Source organism: Chaetodon trifascialis, chromosome 3, assembly GCF_039877785.1.
Source record: "Chaetodon trifascialis isolate fChaTrf1 chromosome 3, fChaTrf1.hap1, whole genome shotgun sequence".
In the NCBI taxonomy this organism is placed as follows: Eukaryota; Metazoa; Chordata; class Actinopteri; order Chaetodontiformes; family Chaetodontidae; genus Chaetodon; species Chaetodon trifascialis.
In genome coordinates this window covers 26,765,674-26,785,636 of record NC_092058.1, presented here as the reverse complement: position 1 = coordinate 26,785,636, position 19,963 = coordinate 26,765,674, and the positions used below count along the sequence as shown (strand labels likewise).

The following is a 19,963-nucleotide window of genomic DNA, read 5'->3' as shown; positions in this document are numbered from 1 at the left end:
ATTAATCTCACACTATTGGATTGTTTTCTTGTTTAGTGAATTAGAAAATGATGCTTCCCACTTTAATTCCTCCCTAATTGGCCTCACTATCAGCTATAAAAGGTTTAACAGGGAGATATGCAAAGTAGTGTAACACAGTGCTATTGTATTTTGGAATTACATCAACAGCTTTATCTTTTTTCAAAATACACCATGACCCAAAACAGCTGCTCGTTTCCAATTGGTAGTCCTACAAACTGAGCTTTGGCCTTGTCCACGCAGTTTGCATGGCAGTAACTTAACACTGCGTTATTAGAAACCAAGTACAGTTCCATCCATCCATTTTCTATGCCGCTTATCCCTTTCGGGGTCGCAGGGGGCCGGAGCCTATCTCGGCTGTCAACGGGCGAGAGGCGGGGTACACCCTGGACCGGTCGCCAGCCGATCGCAGGGCACATACACACACCATTCACACTCACACTCACACTCACACTCACACTCACACCTAGGGGCAATTTAGAGTCACCAATCAACCTAATGAGCATGTTTTTGGTCTGTGGGAGGAAGCCGGAGTACCCGGAGAGAACCCACGCATGCACGGGAAGAACATGCAAACTTCACACAGAAAGGCCCGACCCGGGAATCGAACCTGCGACCTTCTTGCTGTGAGGCAAGCACGCGCACTACCTGCTGCGTGTACAGTTATTCAAGTACAGTTATTCAGTAAATTAAAATGTCGTCTCTTTCTGACACAATTCTGATGAAGGCGACATCTTTACCGCTCGTTCGTCTTAAAAAGAAACCAATCTCATTTTCAGACCTGCATCTTTTCCCAAAGGCAGCAGCTCGTCACGCTGCTTCTTTTTCGGCCTCATTCGGGCCTCACTCGGACACATTCGGAAATAATGGGCGTGCTGGGCTGTGGCGCGTCTCAACCGGCGGTACAGTCGGATGATCCCCGGCGGGCGGAGCCAAGCAGGAGGAAATGGTACCGTCGGCTGACTGCTCCCAAGAAAACCGGCGACGAGTATCCATACCCGGCAGTTAGACTGCACATCTTCACTGCTCTCAGCTCATCACTACAGCAACAGCAATCAAACAAGATACATCCCTGAAGCAAAACTGAAGTAATTCACTGAAACACGTCAACATTTCGCTACTTAGAAGCCAAGCAACATTTGTATGCTGCATTTTCTAGAATTATCTGAAGGGTCCGGAGATTAGCGCTACAGATTGACGGCTGCAGGATGGAGACGCAGATACATGTGCCCGTCGGGTCACCGGTAATTAGAAAAATTCCCGTTTTCGTGGATGAACACAACGTGACGGAGGGAGCGATGGAGCTCATTAAAGAGCTGAGACCGGCGTGGGACACGAGCCACGTCAAGACGAAGGTAACGTCAGCCGTTAAGCTAGCTGCACAGAGTATGCTAGGCTAGGCTAAGACTGGCAGCTACGGTGCATCACCAAGTAACGTTACTACCGGCCGGCCAGGAGGAGGGCCGTGGAAACATGGACGTTATCCAGCTACCTAGTTAGGTTCATTTCTCTTAGCAAACGACACACCTTTAGATACACTCACTTCCTAACTGATGAATGAAGACATATTCGATATTCCGTTGTAGCCTCGATATGAAAATAATATCATAATAATAACTAACTGTAAGTTATCTCAAAAGTATTAGAATAATATTCCTTTCACAGACAACTTCATATGTACGAAGTACACAACATGTAGCATGAAAGCAAAGTCATCTTCGTGTCAGTGACTAGACGGTCGGGCTGGCTGATGGTGATTGATAGATGCTCAAGAAAGCAGACGCATTATGAAGAGCCATTATCATTTGATGAACTGGTGTCTGAGACTCAGTCTTGCTTCTTTATTCTGTCTGTTTGCTCTCTTATCAGATGTTTGGAATCTGGAGTGACTGAATAGAAACTATGGGTAATAGAAATCAGAGGTGGGGTCTGGGCAAAAGCATGTTGAGACACTTTTTCAGAAACGCACTTTGCTTTGTCACTTCCACTACAAATATAATGGACTGTTCACAGCTTATGGCTGCACTGCTCCTGTAATGTGACACACAGTTTATAGTTCCATGCATGCATGATATCTTAAACAGTTGACTAACATCAGTTTTACTATTCAGTTTTTTACAATTCTTTACTTGATACTCTAAATTTAAAATGTGGTGAATGGTGTATTTCAGCATATTGCTAGATCATAGCCAGAGATGGCATTAATGCACAGGGAGTTAATAGAGAGACATGAACAGAAGGCAAACATACAGGTTAAGTAAATCCACAAATGTGTATCTGCTCTACAGATAAAGGTGAAAGTCTGTCTACTAAAGTTAAAAGGCTTCTAACTAAGCCTAAATTTGAGACCTTTTGGAGTTCTATTATTCATGAATCGTCAGTGGCAGAAGCAGAGAGGAGAGAGTGTGGATGAAAACTATTAAAAGAGGAGCTTCTGGTAAGAACAGAACATCTGAGCTGTTCCACACAGAGCCTGCTCTTGTTACTACAAAGGTCATATGGGGAAGTCATCTTGTTGCTTGCTTGGGGTTCAAAGATTGCGAAAGGAGTCCTGCTGAACGCAGCTCTGTGGGGTGCAGAGAGATCACTGACAGGCTCAGCCCTTGCTGCTCACATCGCAAATTATTGTCCCACAATATATACTTCCACCCTTACGTCGATGTTGAAATTTTGTCAGATCTAATCTATCCATTTGTGGCCATTAGCCGTGTTTCCATCAACATATTTTTGTGGGCATTGTGGAGTATCACATTAGAAGAGGTTACAGATATGGCAGAATTAGAAAAAACTTTAAATTTGCCAAATTTTGCTAAAAGGTTTTACGCTTGCTTAAGGTGGTTTTTGCCTTTTTCAAAAAAGAGTTCATGTGGGAGATGGAAGAACCTTTCCCAAATAAGTTCTGCTATGAGTAATCTGCAAGAAATGTCCATCTGATATTCTATAGCATAATTTAGTCCAATTTAACTTAAAGGTCGTGGATGCACCGTGTTTGATCAGTTCCAACCTGAAAATGACGGCTGCCTGTTTGGGCTGTTTGATAAACTGATCGAGTGCTCGCTATCAAGAGAGCACATAGCGAACTGACTGCTGTGCATGCAGAGTCTTTGTATCACCTCACCGGCCTGTAAACATGCACAGATAATGTTGTCTGGATGCTCGAGGCAGGCGTTCACTTAAGGAAGGAGGCTTCTGAGTGAGTGTATTCCCGTTATCAGTGGCACTTTGCCAACACACACTCTCACACACACTTTCACAAAACTTGCAGTATCCAGATCGACATCTTGCTGGCACATAGATAAATCTGTTTTTTGCTTGAGTTTGAGATTTTTCCCATCCTCATCTTGACTGGGAGGCCTGTTTTACACAGATTAATCATACCGTTGAACGTAGTTAGAAATGGTAGATTGCATATAAGTAATGAATAACGTGAATAACACACTGCATGTATCTGGTGAAATAACGTCTAGTTTTTCTTATCACGATATATCGCAGAACACAAAGATGTCAACTTTGGGTTGTGGAGTCTTCCCTCAAGAAAATTAGATGCTGTTACACTAAAAAATGTGCATTTTCACAATTTGACAACATTTATCAATATTCATTATCAAGAAAAAGTGAAACAAATATGGTCACTGATTAAGTCAGCACGATGAGCTGAAGTAATCCTTCACATTTTTGTGAGTGTTCTGTAAAAAAATAATAATGACAAAATACATTAAAGTCTTACACTGAAGGGATTTGACCCCTGATTTGGCTCAGTTCTTCATCAGTCATCTTGCCGGTTCTTTTTCGTCACTAAAGTGTATTTTTTTTAATGATCGTTTTTAAAAACTAATGAATTAGGATTATGATTGATTTACATTTGAAATATTGTTCCTAGAGCAGCAACGGTAAAGTTTACAGCAGCAAAGTCAATGTATACTGGGCCAAAATTTGTGAAAAATAGCATTTGAATATTCCCTCAAAACACAGAGGTTTGAACCATTGAACATCTGTTTTTGTGCTTTAATTTCATAAGAAGGACAACCAATACAACACAGCTTGTATATTATTTCAACATTAATGTCTTTAAAAGAGCTGTACACCTACACATTACAAAACAAACAAACAGACTCTATTCACAAAAACACCTCATTCAAACATTACAAAAACAAAAGAAACTCACCAAAACCTTCTTTGTTGGTTTCACTGTTTCAACAATCATCACTAACTCTGGAATTATTTTCACAGGACATTATGACAGGAGAGACTTAAATATGTTGGACATCAACAGATTTTCCTGGTTTAAAAAACAAAACAGCAATTACTGGACAATAGAAACTGGTTTTGTGACTCCTGTCCGTGACGCAGCACTTTCAGTGAAGCTGACGTGGCGGTCCTGCTTTTTCCCCACATTTGAATATTCATTTTCACACTCCAATTGTGTGCATTTATTTAGAAATTTGATTGTAAATTTGAATTTACAATATTAATTGACAGCCCTAGTTTCTACACAATAATATTTCACTGGAAATAAAACAAAAATGTCACTTAAGTAAATTATATTCCTGACATCAAAATTTATAAAGAAAGTTCTGAAAAGATGAAGAACACAGACATCAGTCAGTGTCGGTCCATCTTTTTGTCTCATCTGAGACTACACACAGCTTTTGTTTTCACCTTTTCTCAACTGTTTGCCTTTAGCTTCACAAGCGTACTGTGGTCGTATTAAACAAATGCAGACAAAGCAGGTGGAAATATTGCTTTTCTAAATGTTAGCTGCCTGATTCACTAGTCCTCTGTCTCTGTTTGGCTGCTTACAAGTAGGGACTGACCCATATGTTATTTTTCAGGGCCAACAGGATTATTAGTAATAACAGGTAACCAATATTTGGAACCTATGTACATTTGCAGAGAAAATAAAAATCTTAGTGTAAATATTTAGAATAATTGTATATAATCAGTATACAGACTAACAGTTTGTTTGCTTTTTACACTTCCGATTCGCTATCAATCAGTCGTGTGTGTGTGTGTGTGTGTGTGTGTGCGTGCGTGCACACGCGCCTTCCTTCATTATGTGATTAGGTTTAGGTTAGGGTTAGGGTCAGGCAAGTAGCAGTTATGGTTATGGTGAGGGTAAGTTTCCAGGAAATTAATATAAGTCTATGTAATGTCCCCAAAAATGATGGAAACATGACTGTGTGTGCATGTGTGTGTGATTGAGTCAATATGATGTGAGCATACACACATCAGAGAATTCAAAATACACTGGGTGTAATTGTTTCATCCATTATTGTATCTATCCCTGGTGTACATTTTGAGTTCTAACAGCTGTACACAGTCTTTGTGCAGTACACTTTCACCACCCCATCACCACAAACTAACACACACGAGTGTGTTGTTGAGTGATTCATTTTAGAGACTCACCTTGTCAGGAAAGGAAAATGCATAATTAATTTCTTGTAACAGGATCAAGTGACTGACGTGTCATGGCCAGGTCAAAGTCTTTGGAGTAGCACTGGCAGTGGACACGATGACATTTAATTTACGGCTCCAGTGACGTGCTTTGAACACAAGGCAGCCGTGCATCCCACGCCCCATCCGTTCACATACCTGCAGCTGTGATCATGACAGTGTTTACATACATCTCTATAGGCCAGAGCAGCAGAGCTTTTCTCAGTGACCACTACCCAAACAGGCTTTTTGTCTCACTGGATGTTTTTGTCTCATGGAGTCCATACAGAGTGGTACAGCAGCACGACTGGCAAGCATACTCATGAACCAGGCCACAGCAGAATGTAAAAAAAGTATTATTTGGTTATGTTGGGAAGGATGTTCTCGAGCAGCGGGACCATTGTTTTGAGCGGGAAGCGCTAAATGTGGTGAAGAGCAGCGGGGCAGCACTGTTGACAGAAACACCTGATTAGTCCCGCCACCTGGACAGGAAGACTTTTACTGTAAATATACACTGTCCATTTCCAAACATCCCACACACACGCTGAGTTCCAGCAAATAGCAGAGTGAGCCAACAGCAACAGAGCAACTGTCTCCTCTTACAACTTTCTCATGGTGAAGATGGCTCGACTCATCTCTGCAAAAGAAAGGCCGCCTCATAGAATGTGCAGTCAGACCACAGAACGTAGACTCGGTCATGGAACAAAAAAATCAAACGTCAGGCAGTATATGGCCGAATGTTTACCTCTGTCTGGGTCCAAGCTTATCGCTGTCTGTCGACGTATTGATCGCCGGTCTTAGCGGTGTATTGTGTGGCGGGTAGAAGGGATCAGTCATGTGGTAGCAAAGGCGTGTATGCTTGTGTATGTACGGTCATAACAGGGATGCCTGCGTGCCCATCTTTGTGGTCAGCCGCGTGTGGAATGCCAGATATGTATGAGTGAGCGTCTGGGCCGGGGGAGATGCAGGCAGTGTGTATGTTGTTATTGTGTTTGCTGCAGTGGGATGGGCGGGCCACGGCTTTCCATTGGAGTGATGTCACTCAAATATTCAAGGCCTAGCCTCAGACACAGAAGGCTTTTTGCTGACTCTTAACTTTAGAAGAGGCGTTTGACTTAACTTGCTGACTCACTGATGCAACACCTCTTGGCAGAAGAGTCATCAGGCTTCATGCAAGAACCACTGGTACAAATATATATTTTTAAGTCACTCCAGTCATGATATCCAGTGAAAATAATTCCTGACTAAGATGTGACAATGTTCCAGCTCTACATACTGGTTTCCCTCGCTGCTTCTCTGATGTCTGCCCTCTTCTCTGATTCTACCAATGTGGTAAATAACGGGTTTATTTGGAGCCAAACCAGAGTTGGTGGTGATTGTTGGAATAGTATGAGGACAAACCAAGATGGTTTTGTGGATTTTATTTTGCTTCTGACAAGTTTGAATGAAGTGTGCGTGAAATTGGTGGCTTTGATAAGAGTGTTATAGTGGCTGTTAAACAAAACTGGTTAAACAAAAAGGGCCTTTTTAGTGCACTTTTAATGGATGTACACTGACAATGTGCAAACCCACTTACACACAGGACTTACACTGCAGCTTGTTTCATGACTGCAGCACTCTCATTGTGTACTGGAGAAATTAAAAAAAATATCCCCTTTAGACACAGAACATGGAAAAAAAAGGGCCCATTAATACAGATATTTGACTGTAATTTCTCCATTTGTCTGGGATACTGAAATTGTCTAGCGCCCAACTGACTGGGAGATTCAGTCCAGCATGCTCCTCAATGCAAAACTAACCAGTTAATGGTTAATGGTTGTTGGGCTATTGAAAGCTAAATTAAGCTAAACTGACATCTCTGGTTCAGACTCATCTTAAAGTGGATTCAGTTAATTTTTTCCTCATCAACCTACACACAATACTTCACAACGACAAAGCAAAACCAGATTTCTGGGATGTTTTGTGAATGTATTAAAAATACACTGAACACTGAAATACACCATTTACATAAGCATTCAGACCCATTGTTATGACATTAGCAATTGAACTCTGGTGCATTCTGCTTCTATCAATGGTCCACCTGTGCCTAACTGTTACAGTGGACATAATTAGGAGGGGCATGAATCTGTCCATAAAAGGTCTCACAGCTGGTGTATGTCAGGGTTAAAAGCAAGCCATTTGGTCAAAAGAATTGTCTGTAGACCTGCGAGACGGAAGTGTGTGAAGGCACAGATCTGGGGAAGGATGTAACAATATTTCCATGGCACTGAAGTTTCCCAAGAACATGGCAGCATCCATCATTCTCTAATGGAAGATGTTTTGAACCACTGACAGTGTTCCTACATCTGGCCACTCAGCCAGACTAAGCAATCATGGATTCAGGGCCTTGGTCAAGTATTTGGCCACAACTCCAAAAGCATATATGGAGGAAACCAGGCACCTCATTGGTACCATCCCTACAGCTTAACATGGTGGAGGCACCATCGTGCTGTGGAGATGTTCTTCAGTGACAGGGACTAGGATACTAGTTACAATAGCAGGGTAGATGCAGAAGAATATAGAGCAACGCTGAGTAAAAACCTTTTCCAGAGTGCTCAGGATCTCAGGCTGGGGTGAAGGTTTCCATTTCAACAAGGCAATGACCTGAAATATTCCGCCAAAAAACACAGGACTGGCTTGGGGAAAAATTTATGAAAGTCCTGGAGTGGCCCAGTCAGAGTCCAGACCTAAACCTGATACAGCATCTCTGGAGAGATGGCTGTGCAGACAATCCACATCCAAACCCTTTGAGCTATGTGTTTCTGCCAAGAGGAATGTCAAAAAAAGGTGTGCCAAGCTTTTAGGATCATTTTCAAGAGTTAACCAAGTAACAATTGGTTAGAATATGTTTTTTAATAAAATGTCAAAATATTTCAAAATGCTGTTTTTGCTTTCTCACTGTGGAGTATTGTTTGTAGATTGATGACAAAAAAATAAACTGAATCCTTTTTTAGATGAGTCTGAACTCGGGATGTCAGTTTTGGTTAATTTTGCTTATGATAGTCCTACAGCGATCAATGACGAATCAGCTTCAAATTAAAACCACAGAATCCTGCACTCATGCCAATTTCTCAGTGTTTACCAGTTCTAACCATGTTTTGAATATGTGGTACTTTTACTCTGGAAATATGACAATTGGACTCGATGTAAAAAGGTGAGGTTGACATTTTGTAGTGTTGATGGATCAAAAAAATCTTATATTTGTGACTTCTATATGATTGAAGGTGTCAAATAAGATTTTCCATGCAACCTAAGCCCTAAAGCTGCCAGGCATTGTGGGTGGAAGGCACATGTGACTGTCAAGGATCTTGGTGGTTGGTGGAGGACACCCAAATCAGAGGCTTTGTTTGGGAACCACTATGGTGCTCTACTATCTGAGGTTGGGGTTATTTGTCTGCATCTCCGTGAGAGGTTATATGATTTATTTTCTTCCTCTTCCAGCTGTTCACTGATGGAACCACCAACAAGTTAGTGGGCTGCTATGTGGAGGACAGTCCAGAAGACATGGTCCTGGTTCGAGTATATGGGAACAAGACAGAGCTGATTGTGGACAGAGACAACGAGCTCAAAAGCTTTCAGGTAGTGTTAAAGCAAATACTTTCAGTAAATTCCCAGTAAATCAACAAGTGCTCTATAATAGTTTCTCCTATCTGATTCTTACGTGTTGTGTGTTATTGTGACTCTCCTCCAGGTGCTACATGCTAATGGTTGTGCTCCACGCCTCTACTGCACCTTTCAGAATGGCATCTGCTATGAGTTCATGCAGGGGGACGCTCTTGGGACGGAGGATGTCAGGGATCCATCCTTACTCAGGTTGGGACATGGTAGAGTCATGGGACCATAAATTCTTTCACTGAGCAAAATGGCATTGATTGTGCTCAGAATCCTCCATTGTTTCTACATTCTGTATGTAGACACAGACTACTTTACAATGCAGAATGCCTCAATGCCACACAGGAAAGAAGCAAATGAAGCAAACACGTGTGAGTCACATGCAAATTGTCGCTGGCAGATGAACCATACTGCAAAAACAAGCGATCAAATGGCATTTGCAAACGTTTCTGTGCAGAGTTGCTCATGTAACTTAATACTACAGCAATTATTGTGATGTGCCAAAACAAGTCAATTTGGTTACTTAATCTGGCAGCACACTTTGTCCTTGGTGGCCGTTAAACACTCTATTGTCTACAGTGGTGTAGTGTTGTAACATGATGTATTCAGTTGTTTTCATTGGACTCCAGAAACTTTATAAGAGATACAGTAGTTCTTGTCCTGACCTAACCTGGCAGATAAAAGCATCTTAGTCCTTTTACAGGGCTGTCTGTCATTGGACTGTTTGGTGTCTTCATAACTGGAGACTAATATGGTATAGGCAGTAATTTACTAAGTCTGTGCTGAAATCTAGTCATGATGAAAAATTGATTTGTAATTTGTCTGTGTATGTGTCCTCAGACTGATAGCCAGGGAGATGGCTCGTATCCATGCCATCCATGCACACAATGGCTGCATCCCCAAACCTGACCTCTGGATCAAGATGCGAAAATACTTCTCCCTTGTGGCCACAGAGTTCACTGACCGAGCGGCCAACATCAGGTGAGATCTAACATCCCAGTAGTTCTTAGTGGGCCCTTGGCTCAGCACACATACAGAGATAATGATGCATATTGCTTATGAAGTGGAGCCTGATTTGCCTGTAACTTTGCCTGAGCTTCATATCATCTGAGAGCACTCAGTGAAGTAGTTCTATCAAAAGTATTTGCACCAAGATACAACAAGTTACCCTGTTTAATATTCTAGAGACCAGATGTATCTGTCACATGATGTACAAACAGAGGAGATGTCCAGTTTACTGTGGAGTCATTTCAGGAAGTGAGAGGAAGCTGCAGAGGTTGATTTTACTAGGAGGTGGCCTCCCTTGTGCAAGAACATACCAGAATCTGCACAACCACTTGTACTCTTCAGTGATAGCACATTTTAGCCACCCTAGCACAGTTCTAGAGATGGAAGAGTCAGTCAATGGCCTGACCTCTGAAATATCGCAACAGGTTTTGTATGGATTGCCATTCAATTTTGTATAGACGTTTCCTTTAGCATCATCAAGACAGCATTTTAATTTCGGTTTCAATAGAGAAATTGATTAAGTTTGCAAATTTAACCAATTACATGTGGACGTACTCTTAAGATGATGAACATTGTAAACATTGTACCTGACAAGCATAAGTTAGCATTGTGAAAAGTCGAAGCTATGTCGTGCCTACGTACAGCGCTGCAGGCTAAGTTAAGGTGTTCAGAGGTGATAAGAATATTAGTTAGAACAAAATCGATCATATACTCTTAACTGTTTATGTAGTTATGGCAACCACTCTTTCCAGAGGTTGCAGGCAAACTAATGCCTTCTTGAAACTGTAATATATATACCAAAATCTCATGTCCTTATGGAGGTAATTTCATATCCATGAAGCGAAGGAACTTTTTAACAATCAGGTCAGTAACATCTGCTGTCATATGTAAATCAGACTTTAGGTAAAGATATATAATGCTTATTTTTATTACACTCTTTTGTATATACTTGCTGTTTTTACCTCATTAAAATCTTTTACTGGTGCTGCTGTAAATTGGAATTTCCCCTTGCGGGACAAAAAAAAGGTATATTGAATTGAATTGAATTGAATTGAATTGAATTGAATTGAATTGAATTGAATTGAATTGAATTGAATATCTGGGAAAGAGGATGAAAAATCAAAAGTTGAGGCCAAGGATGGTTTGATTTGCATCTTGGAACTGGACCTGTGGAGCCGAAAAAGGCCGTTTCATAACCTGGCCAGCTTCCCAGTCCCAGCTGATATCTTTGTTCTGATTGCTATTAGATTAAGTCCAGCATGTGGCTTATATAACTGTAACAATAATAGCCAGCTGGATTAGGGAGTCTGAGGCATGCAGTGGGCCAGCAGATGTTTGCTCAGCTCAGTGTATCAGCTCACCTTACTCTTTTCCTTGGTAACACAGACAGCTAGTGTCCTGGTCCTGGACAGCAGACACTTGTTGCTCTGTGATCTGAAGATGTTAACAGACATTTTTAGAGAATAGAGAGAGAGAAAGAGTTTGCGATATACAATGCAGGGATTGAACAGTCATGACTTGCCACAGGTAAAGGAGAGGCAGCGAGCCACAGAGAAAGCTCCAAGGAGAAGTTCTGTGTGTGTGTGTCTGTGTGTGTCTGTGTGCCTTCCTACCACCTCCCTCTCATCTCCTGCTATCAGGCTGACTGTGGATTAAGCCTCATAAGCCCATTACAGTTAGCACAGGGGTCTCTTCTCAGCACACCGGTCTGGTTGGCTGAGACACCAACTCAGCGACTCAACCCTCTCTCCATTAGCCAGTAAAACCCTTTCAGACGGACACATGCTGATGGTCTGAAGTGGTCAGTGCGCGTCATGTGACTGGGGCTGAACACAGGTTGGATACATGAATGTTCAGTTGGCCTGTGTCACAGTCACAGTTGAATACGTACAGCTGAAGGTGATGCTTTTTAAAGATGGAGTAAATCACAAATCAAATGACCAGGATCAGATCTCAAAGCTCTGTTCAGAGGAAAACATATTAGTGTAGCCATAGTGACCCAGGAACACCATGCAGCACCACGGCTGTCCACTGAGAGCTCGTTTCTCTGGAACTGTGCTCCCAGGAGGCTGCAGACGTCAGCCCCACTGAGCCTGTGTGCTGTCTGTGCATGTCAGGCTCAGTTGTTTTCACATCACATATGTTCCCAGTTTGTGAAGATACAAAAGCAATAAAAAAAACTGTTCGTTTTGGTCAGTAACACTTAGCAAAACAATTTCTCCCACTTTCTATCCATGCTCGTGGGGCTAGTGTTATATTTGCAGACACTCAGCATGGTTGTCACAACAGTCCAAGAGAGGAAATTAAATTGTGTGTAAAAAAAGCTTGACTCTCCTTATCTCTCTCTCTCTCTGTGCTCCTGGTCCAGAATCCAGCAGGAGGTTCCCAGCAAAGCGGTGCTGGAGCAGGAGATGGTGTGGATGAAGGAGCATCTCTCCATACTGGGTTCCCCTGTGGTGCTCTGCCACAATGACCTGCTCTGCAAGAACATCATCCACAACTGCAAAGAAGGTACGCACCTGTTACCTAAAGGATGCATTGGCAGACTGGGCAAATGCTCCCATTCTTTCCTAGGAAGCTAAATTTCAAAAGAGCATTTATACTTCTTTCAGCTTTTCTAACGCTGTTGGAATGGAAGCAGTTTTTGACAGCCATTAACACCGCAGGATGTCTCTGTCCTCACCTGAAACGTGTGGTTAATGAAGTCCTTTAAACCTGGAATTGCTTATTGTGGCTAAAGGTGCAGCAGGCTGCATAAGCTGCACAAGACTTAAACATCATCGCCTCTGTTGCTGGAGGAGATACAACAGCTGTTTAGAAGCAGGTACACCATTATACACTTTACATTCCCTTAATGTCCTCTTGTTGTCTTCCAGGTCATGTTCGCTTCATAGACTATGAGTACTCCAGCTACAACTACCAGGCCTATGACATAGGAAACCATTTCAATGAATTTGCAGGTCTGTTGAACCACTGTGTGATTTTTACATTGAGGTGGTATCCGTACAGTATGGCTTATACAACCGTGTGTCTGTGTGTGTGATCAGGAATGGCAGACCTGGACTATGGGCTGTACCCCAGTCGAGAAATGCAGATGGACTGGCTCAAAGTGTATCTGCAGGCATACAAGCTCTTCACCAAGAAAACAGAGGAGGTCAGCCAGCGAGAGCTGGAAACGCTCTATGTACAGGTCAACAAGTTTGCTCTGGTGAGGAGGAATATGTTGGCAAAAACACATCGTCTCGGACACACTCACACCTACAGTGTCTCACATTACTTTCATCTGATATCTGATTTGTCTCTCTTAAGGCTTCTCACTTCATTTGGGGCTTCTGGGCGCTCATCCAGGCCAAATACTCCTCCATCGACTTTGACTTCCTCGGGTAAGTTGCTGCATGAGTGCGTGAAAGATTTCGCCTTGTGTGTGCCCCCCCCCCATGCATGATATCACCTGTGATGGGTCGGACTGAGTGTCTCAGGAGAATCTGTCACTGTGGGGTTAAACAGAGCATTATGAAAGACTGAAACCAGAAACCCAAAAAGCCAACATGTCTCTCATTTCTTTTGTGAGCATCCGTAGCACTTAACAATTCCTGCTCACACACCTGTAACACACACGGACACCAGGTCTGCTCCCCTAGTGGTCCACAGAGAGGAAGTAGACCTGAGGAGGGTTATGGATGGCAACCTAATCTCTCCTGCCTCACTCAAAGAAAGGCAGCGCCAGAGTGAATATCTCCCCTACTTTGTATGTCTGACTGACAAAAAGAACCTGGGTGATGGAGGTGGCACACTAAAGCTGATTTATTCAAATTGAACTGAAACTAAAATGCTGTCTTTGCTAAGACACAGTGTTTGTTTTGACTTATAACATATTAATACCAATTTCAGTACTAAAAAGAAATTTAGTAGGTTTGAGAATCTTAGAGAATTCTGATCCTTGGCGTCTCGACTCATGAACGGTTCTTGAATGAATAAATAGAAAGGATGTGGCAGTAAGCAGATTTCTTTATTTAAAATAATTAACTAGCACTAATTGCCTGAGCTGACTCAGCATTTTGTTGATGTAAACATTAAGATGGAATCAGTGCTAACATTGGGGAGCTGAGCTAACAAGCTTCAACCCTGAATGACTTTGAAAGCATGATGGGTCCTTCCAGATCACTCCACATCGCTCATGGTTCATAACCAAAAGGAGGATTCTGTCTCGGATCAGCATTTGTGGGATTTATATGTGACATATATTATCCTCTTACAAAAGTACACAAAAAGCAAGGTAAATCCAAACTTGAGTTCCTCCGTCTGTGCCAGCACCACCTTTTTGCTTGTCTTTCAGGTATGCTGTGCAACGTTTCAACCGGTACTTCATGGTCAAACCTGCAGTGATGGCCCTGCAGATCCCAGAATGAGGACAGGCAGGAAGACGGGAGGAGGCGGGGGAGCAGGTTTTATGCTGGGACTTCCTGCAGGGTGGGAGCTCTTCTCTGTGAGCCAGCTGTTGATGGACCACCGCTTGGTCTACCTGACATCCTTTTCTGCAACAAGCGCAAAGCCTCTTCCATTCCTCCAGCTTAACTCCATGTCTGTCAACTCTAACTCAAGATTTATAAAACTTCTACAAGTTCTGTGTGTGTGTGTGTGTGTGTGTGTGTGTGTGTGTGTGTGTGTGTGTGTGTGTGTGTGTGTGTGTGTGTGTGTGTGTGTGTGTGTGTGTGTGTGTGTGTGTGTGTGTGTGAATGTATGTGTGTGTATGTTCTTAATTTATATTGATTGATCTTGAAACCCCGACATCTTGCTTTCCCTCTCAGGACAGCTGAACAAGGCGTAGTGAGCCCAGCAGTCACACAGTTTAAGGTAGAGCTCATTGACTTAGAACCTGCTTTGTTGTCTGTCACAGTGGCGCCAGAATGTTCCACAACGCTGGTAATGAAGGTCAAAAGAGGGACAAGACTGTTAGGAGGGTTTGATGCTGACATTGACAGATGCCATAGTTTGTCCTGTTCTGTGCCCTTTATCTGTGGTTCAGTGCCACGGCCTCATTACACTTAGAAACTGAGTAAACTTGGGATTCCTCATGTTTTGTGTGTGATGTGCACAGTGAGACCATTCCTCCTGCTGTCTGCAGCTATTTGAATGCTTTAAGTTCTCATCTTTTTTCCCCTCCATCATTGGTGCTAAGTGCTCGTAGCTGCGGTATTTCAGCACTGTGCTTCCCAGAGATCACCTGTGCGTCAGACACGGTGGGCGGTACTGTGTCGTCTCTTTCCTCTGATTCTGTTTCTGTTGCAGTCTGAGCTTCTGTCAGTTCCTCTTCTAGTTACTCTAAGCTAACTGCTGCTGCTGCTGCTGCTAGAAATATCAAACTCTGCGTGCTAGTGGAAGGACCTTCCAGCCACTGAGTGTGTGGAACAGCAAATGGAAAAGCTTTTCATGGAGTGGCTGTAGGCTGAATCACTATTGTGTTCTAGCAATCGGTGATAGAGGGTTGCTAAACGTGCGTTATTTTTTTGTGTGAAGACAATGTGGATTATTTAACATCTCAGGTGAAACAACTCTTCAGTTTGGGTTGCTTTAGTAAGTGATGCTGAAGGAGGAGGGCAGAGTGATGCTGGTTAAAAAGAGTAAATGTCACTCTAAACTCTGTGTGCATTTCTGTCCTCAAACCGTTTTCCACCTTCCTGACTTTTATGGTTACAGCGAATCGCTCTGTTAAACTTTCCATTTAATCTTTCCAGACCTCTTGGAAAATCACAACCTCAGTCACCTCCACTGCCAACCCCTCCTCCCCTCTTTTACGCCCTCCTGTGTCTGCTCCTTCCTCATGTTCCCATCTTGATCTGCTCCCACCCCAGTTTTGTTTCATATGTCTTATTTCATAGTGAGGCAGAAGCACCTGTTCCCCAGGCCATCTTAACATCAGACTGCTCTCAGCCCCACACTTTAATCCAGTCCCAAATTTTGTTACGTCATCAGACGTTGCGTAAGTTAATATCTGGGGTCAAAACAAGTGTAGCTTCCAAAAGAGGAAGGAGTGGGTTACCTGGGCCTGAGCTGCTGTCATGAGATCTACCATTACATAGATGGAAAAAGATGGCATGTGACACTCCAAAAACAGTCATTTCCAGAAGGAAATGCAGACAAACTGTGAAAGTAAAAATGCTAGAACTTTTGAAGGGGGCCTCCATCAAGTTTACACGTTAAAGTCTGTTTTCAGGTGTTGGGGAGCACTTCTGCATATGTGGAAAAAGTTAGATGAAGCCTTTTGTTCCTCCAGAGGGAGATAAGAAAAGTATGATGATTGTCCTCAAATGATGTCACTTGAGTCAGCGAAAATAAAAAAATCTGGGCGTGTGGACTTAGAAAGAAGTGAGCTAACCAGACCTCCCCAGCAGCCCACTCCCCATCGTTTCAAAGCTAAATCAGTGAAGTGACTCTTCACGCTGGTTAATACACGGTGGAGCCGTGAAAAGAACCGTAAAAAATGAATCAGGAGACACTGACAGAGCCTCTCCATTAGGTCTAAATAGCCTCTTTCATTAGACCTCCCCTGACTGCTACATGCCCACATCTTTCAAACTTAATGTCCCCAGTTTGCTGAAAAAATGATTTATGACAATGAAAAGCAGCAAATCCCACAATGGACAAGCTGTGACTAGAAAATGGTTGCCATTTTCCTCACAATTTTTGCTTTAAAAAATGACAGTTAGGCAATTCTAACAGTAGTTGCTGAGTAGTGCTAACCATGGCCGCCATGTTCATGCATCAAATCAGTGGAGTGCCCCTTTGATAACAGAGAGCTGGACTTAATGGCTCTCTTTCTTGATGTTTTCCTCACTCTGGCCACTCTTTGAGAGTCTTCATAATGTAGTCTCACTCAGACATTGATGGCTTCTTTCCTTTGATTCATTTAGCTCAAATTTCTGCTGCAGATACGTACTGTACCACCTCACCTCCAGTCATGATGAACTGACGCAGAGGATTCACTCCTCCACATTCCTGATGTGAATCTGAGCTTCAGAAAACATCTTCACAAATGTAGTCCCTCTAATGGCCAGCAGGGTGCGACACTGAGCTCTGACCTTTGTCCTCCACTGACAGTCTCATGTAACTGTCAGGCTTAATAATTTACCGAGTGAGCAGCAGCCCCTCAGAACAGCAGGACAGACAGAGACTAAATGCTGTTAATGGTTTCCAGTCAGCACAGTTAACCTGAGGAATGACACACATGCTTCCAGAGGGATCACATGTATATCTGAAAGGTGTGAGTGGTTCTTATCCTTACAAGTGATGATCACAGCCTTCTGGATGTGACTTATAACTCAGGGGCTGTATGAGGCTAAATTGGTTTAAGAGTCACTTAACTTGAAAGATGATGGCACATATTTGGGAGCAAAAAGCTTCTAACATTGTCTTGAAAAAGCTCAAATCTCTCATGTCAGTAGTGCATTTTTAATTTGAGAATAATCAAGAGGCTCTTATTTTAGGGAACTAATAGTGGAGTAATCTGCTTAGTAGATTTGCAGAGAAAGACCAAATTAGTGAGCTTGCTGCTTGAACGCACAATCCTAATACCCTGGTAGGAATTCAGCCTGGATAAAAAAGGCATTTGCACTGGATGAGCACTGAATGGATTCCTCCATTCACTTAATGGAGGACACTGAGCCTTTGTGGACCTCATCTGGTGATGCAGTTTGGGATTTTGGAAGAGAAAAGTTTGGGTCAGGCTTTAGTTTTGTAATTCTCTAACACTCTAGCGGTCACTGTTAAAGGCTCGAGCTAAATGTCGGCTTAAACTGAACATTCTGCACTGAATCGAGGTTGTCCTGAAAACTTTCCACTCACTCTGGAGTGTGCTCATGTTTTATCAGCCGTTTGGTCCATTGGTCACCTTACCTATCGTGTTGGTTCGCCATCAAGCTCGTCTCAGTGTTTCTGAATCAGCTTAGTCCAGTGTGTCTTCCAGACGCTTCACACGCTGCACTCCTAAACCACTGAAGTACCCTTAACCTTGCTCTGTTTCAGGGAAGGTTGGCAGGTCTTTAACTTAATACCCAGCTGAAAGAACTCCTTTATTTGGTCAAAAGTTTCAAGTCTGTTGCACCGCTTTGCATCTGTAACGTTACTGAGGAGTGATGTCAGAGTGTACTGACATGCGTGGAGTACTCGTCCACATCACTGCGGTGCGGCGAGGCAAGGTGAGGCAAACCACCAGTGTTTTCATTCAGTGTTCAGCTGCTCTGCAAATACACAGACTAGTACTGGACAACAATTAAAAGTAAGTTATTGATGTTAACTTGAGGTTCACTCACTAGCTTTTTCAGGGGCTTTCAGCAGTGTCATGTAGCCTTCATCAGCAGATGTTTGTTGTCTTGCCGATGAATTGGAGGACAGCTGTTGTCTACGGAAAGCTCGGAAGTGGTTTAGGATCACTTGTGTGATGATGAAATGATTTGTGTGTAAATACTCAAATAATTGTGTAGTTGATTAACGCAGTGATTGGGCCTTTAAGTATACATCAGCAAAAGATCTCAAGTGAGAGAATGACAGCAGATGTCTCTTCCTACACGTGTTTTGTCATATTTTGTTTACCAAAAAGTTAAAGTTAGCTAAAAGTTTTGCACTGTTGGCGGCACTGACAATGAAGTTTGACATGTTTGGTTTCAGATCTTGGGAATCTGGAGACCACAGAATGAAAACAATGAGGCGTAAAAGTGTCATTTTCAAATTTCTTATTAACTTGACCAGACACAAAGATGACTTTGTGGAAGTTCCTCATGAAGTGACACACTGGGTAAGGTGAAAATACGCCAGACAAGCGGTTGTTTTGAGCAGTCCCTGTTTAAAGACCACTACATACATCTGATCTGATGTCCTGTTCCGAGCTGGCCGACAAAGATTTCACTCTCTTTATGTTCGGTCAGTCTCAAACAGGGTTTATTTATTGAGTGAATCTAACGTTGCTTTTCACACCTTTTCTTTTGTTGTTTTCTAATCATACCAAAATGGTTAGCTTCAGAGGGTTTGCATTGCAGTTCGTTTGAGATTAACTGTATTTGTGTGTGAATGTACTAACTTAATTTTAAGAAACACTGTACAGATGACTGATTTCTTTTCCTTTGTTTGCTGATATGTACTTTTTGTAAATGCTTTGAGCACTGTGTAAAGGGACCCAGCATTTGGCTCGCAGATGTACTCATCCACTGCTAAAGGAGATGCTGCGTCAGTGTGTGCCGTCAGCGTAGATGGAGCATGTAAATACTGTAAGAAATACTGTGAAAAAGCTTACTGTACAGTGATCTCTCACACCTCTGTAGGAGTGGCAAGAATAATTATTTAACAGTCATCAGTAAATATTTCCATTAAAATGTATAAATTAATCAAGTCTTGGGCGTTTGATTTGTCCGTTCTCGAACGTGGGAATCCATGAAACTACCAACATGCCTGTTCTTCTTTTCACACGTCCAGCATCCTCCTGTTTGTTTCCATGTGCCAGCTGACCTGGTGCCTTGGCCCTAACAGGAGGAAGGAAGGCGAGAGCATGTACAGTGGGACATCCTGCCAACACACACACACACACACACACACACACACACACACACACACACACACACACACAGACAATGGTGATGACTCCTAACATCCTAAGCACGGAGCGTTTCATGTCTCTGACTTCATCTGTCTTTGTTTACTCACTCTTACATCTTCACCTTATTGTGTTTCATAGATGACAATTAAAACTTGAGTTAGCTGCCATTCAAAAAGCAAACAAACAGGCGCTCAGAGTGAAAAGGCTACTGTACCAGTGGTAAGTTGACAACCTGAACAACTTCTTTTTATGTCAAGTCATCAGTGA

General features: G+C 42.6%; 1 protein-coding gene across 1 annotated transcript; it reads left to right on the top strand.

Annotated features, from left to right (window-relative positions):
* Positions 1–922: 922 nt before the first annotated feature.
* etnk2 (ethanolamine kinase 2) lies at positions 923–19,483 on the top strand. The gene is made up of 9 exons (XM_070959051.1): positions 923–1,373; positions 8,932–9,069; positions 9,182–9,303; positions 9,943–10,083; positions 12,479–12,621; positions 12,987–13,070; positions 13,158–13,318; positions 13,420–13,493; positions 14,447–19,483. The coding sequence occupies exons 1-9, from the start codon at positions 1,227–1,229 to the stop codon at positions 14,517–14,519; spliced, it is 1,083 nt and encodes a 360-aa protein (XP_070815152.1). The 5' UTR covers positions 923–1,226; the 3' UTR covers positions 14,520–19,483.
* Positions 19,484–19,963: the final 480 nt, after the last annotated feature.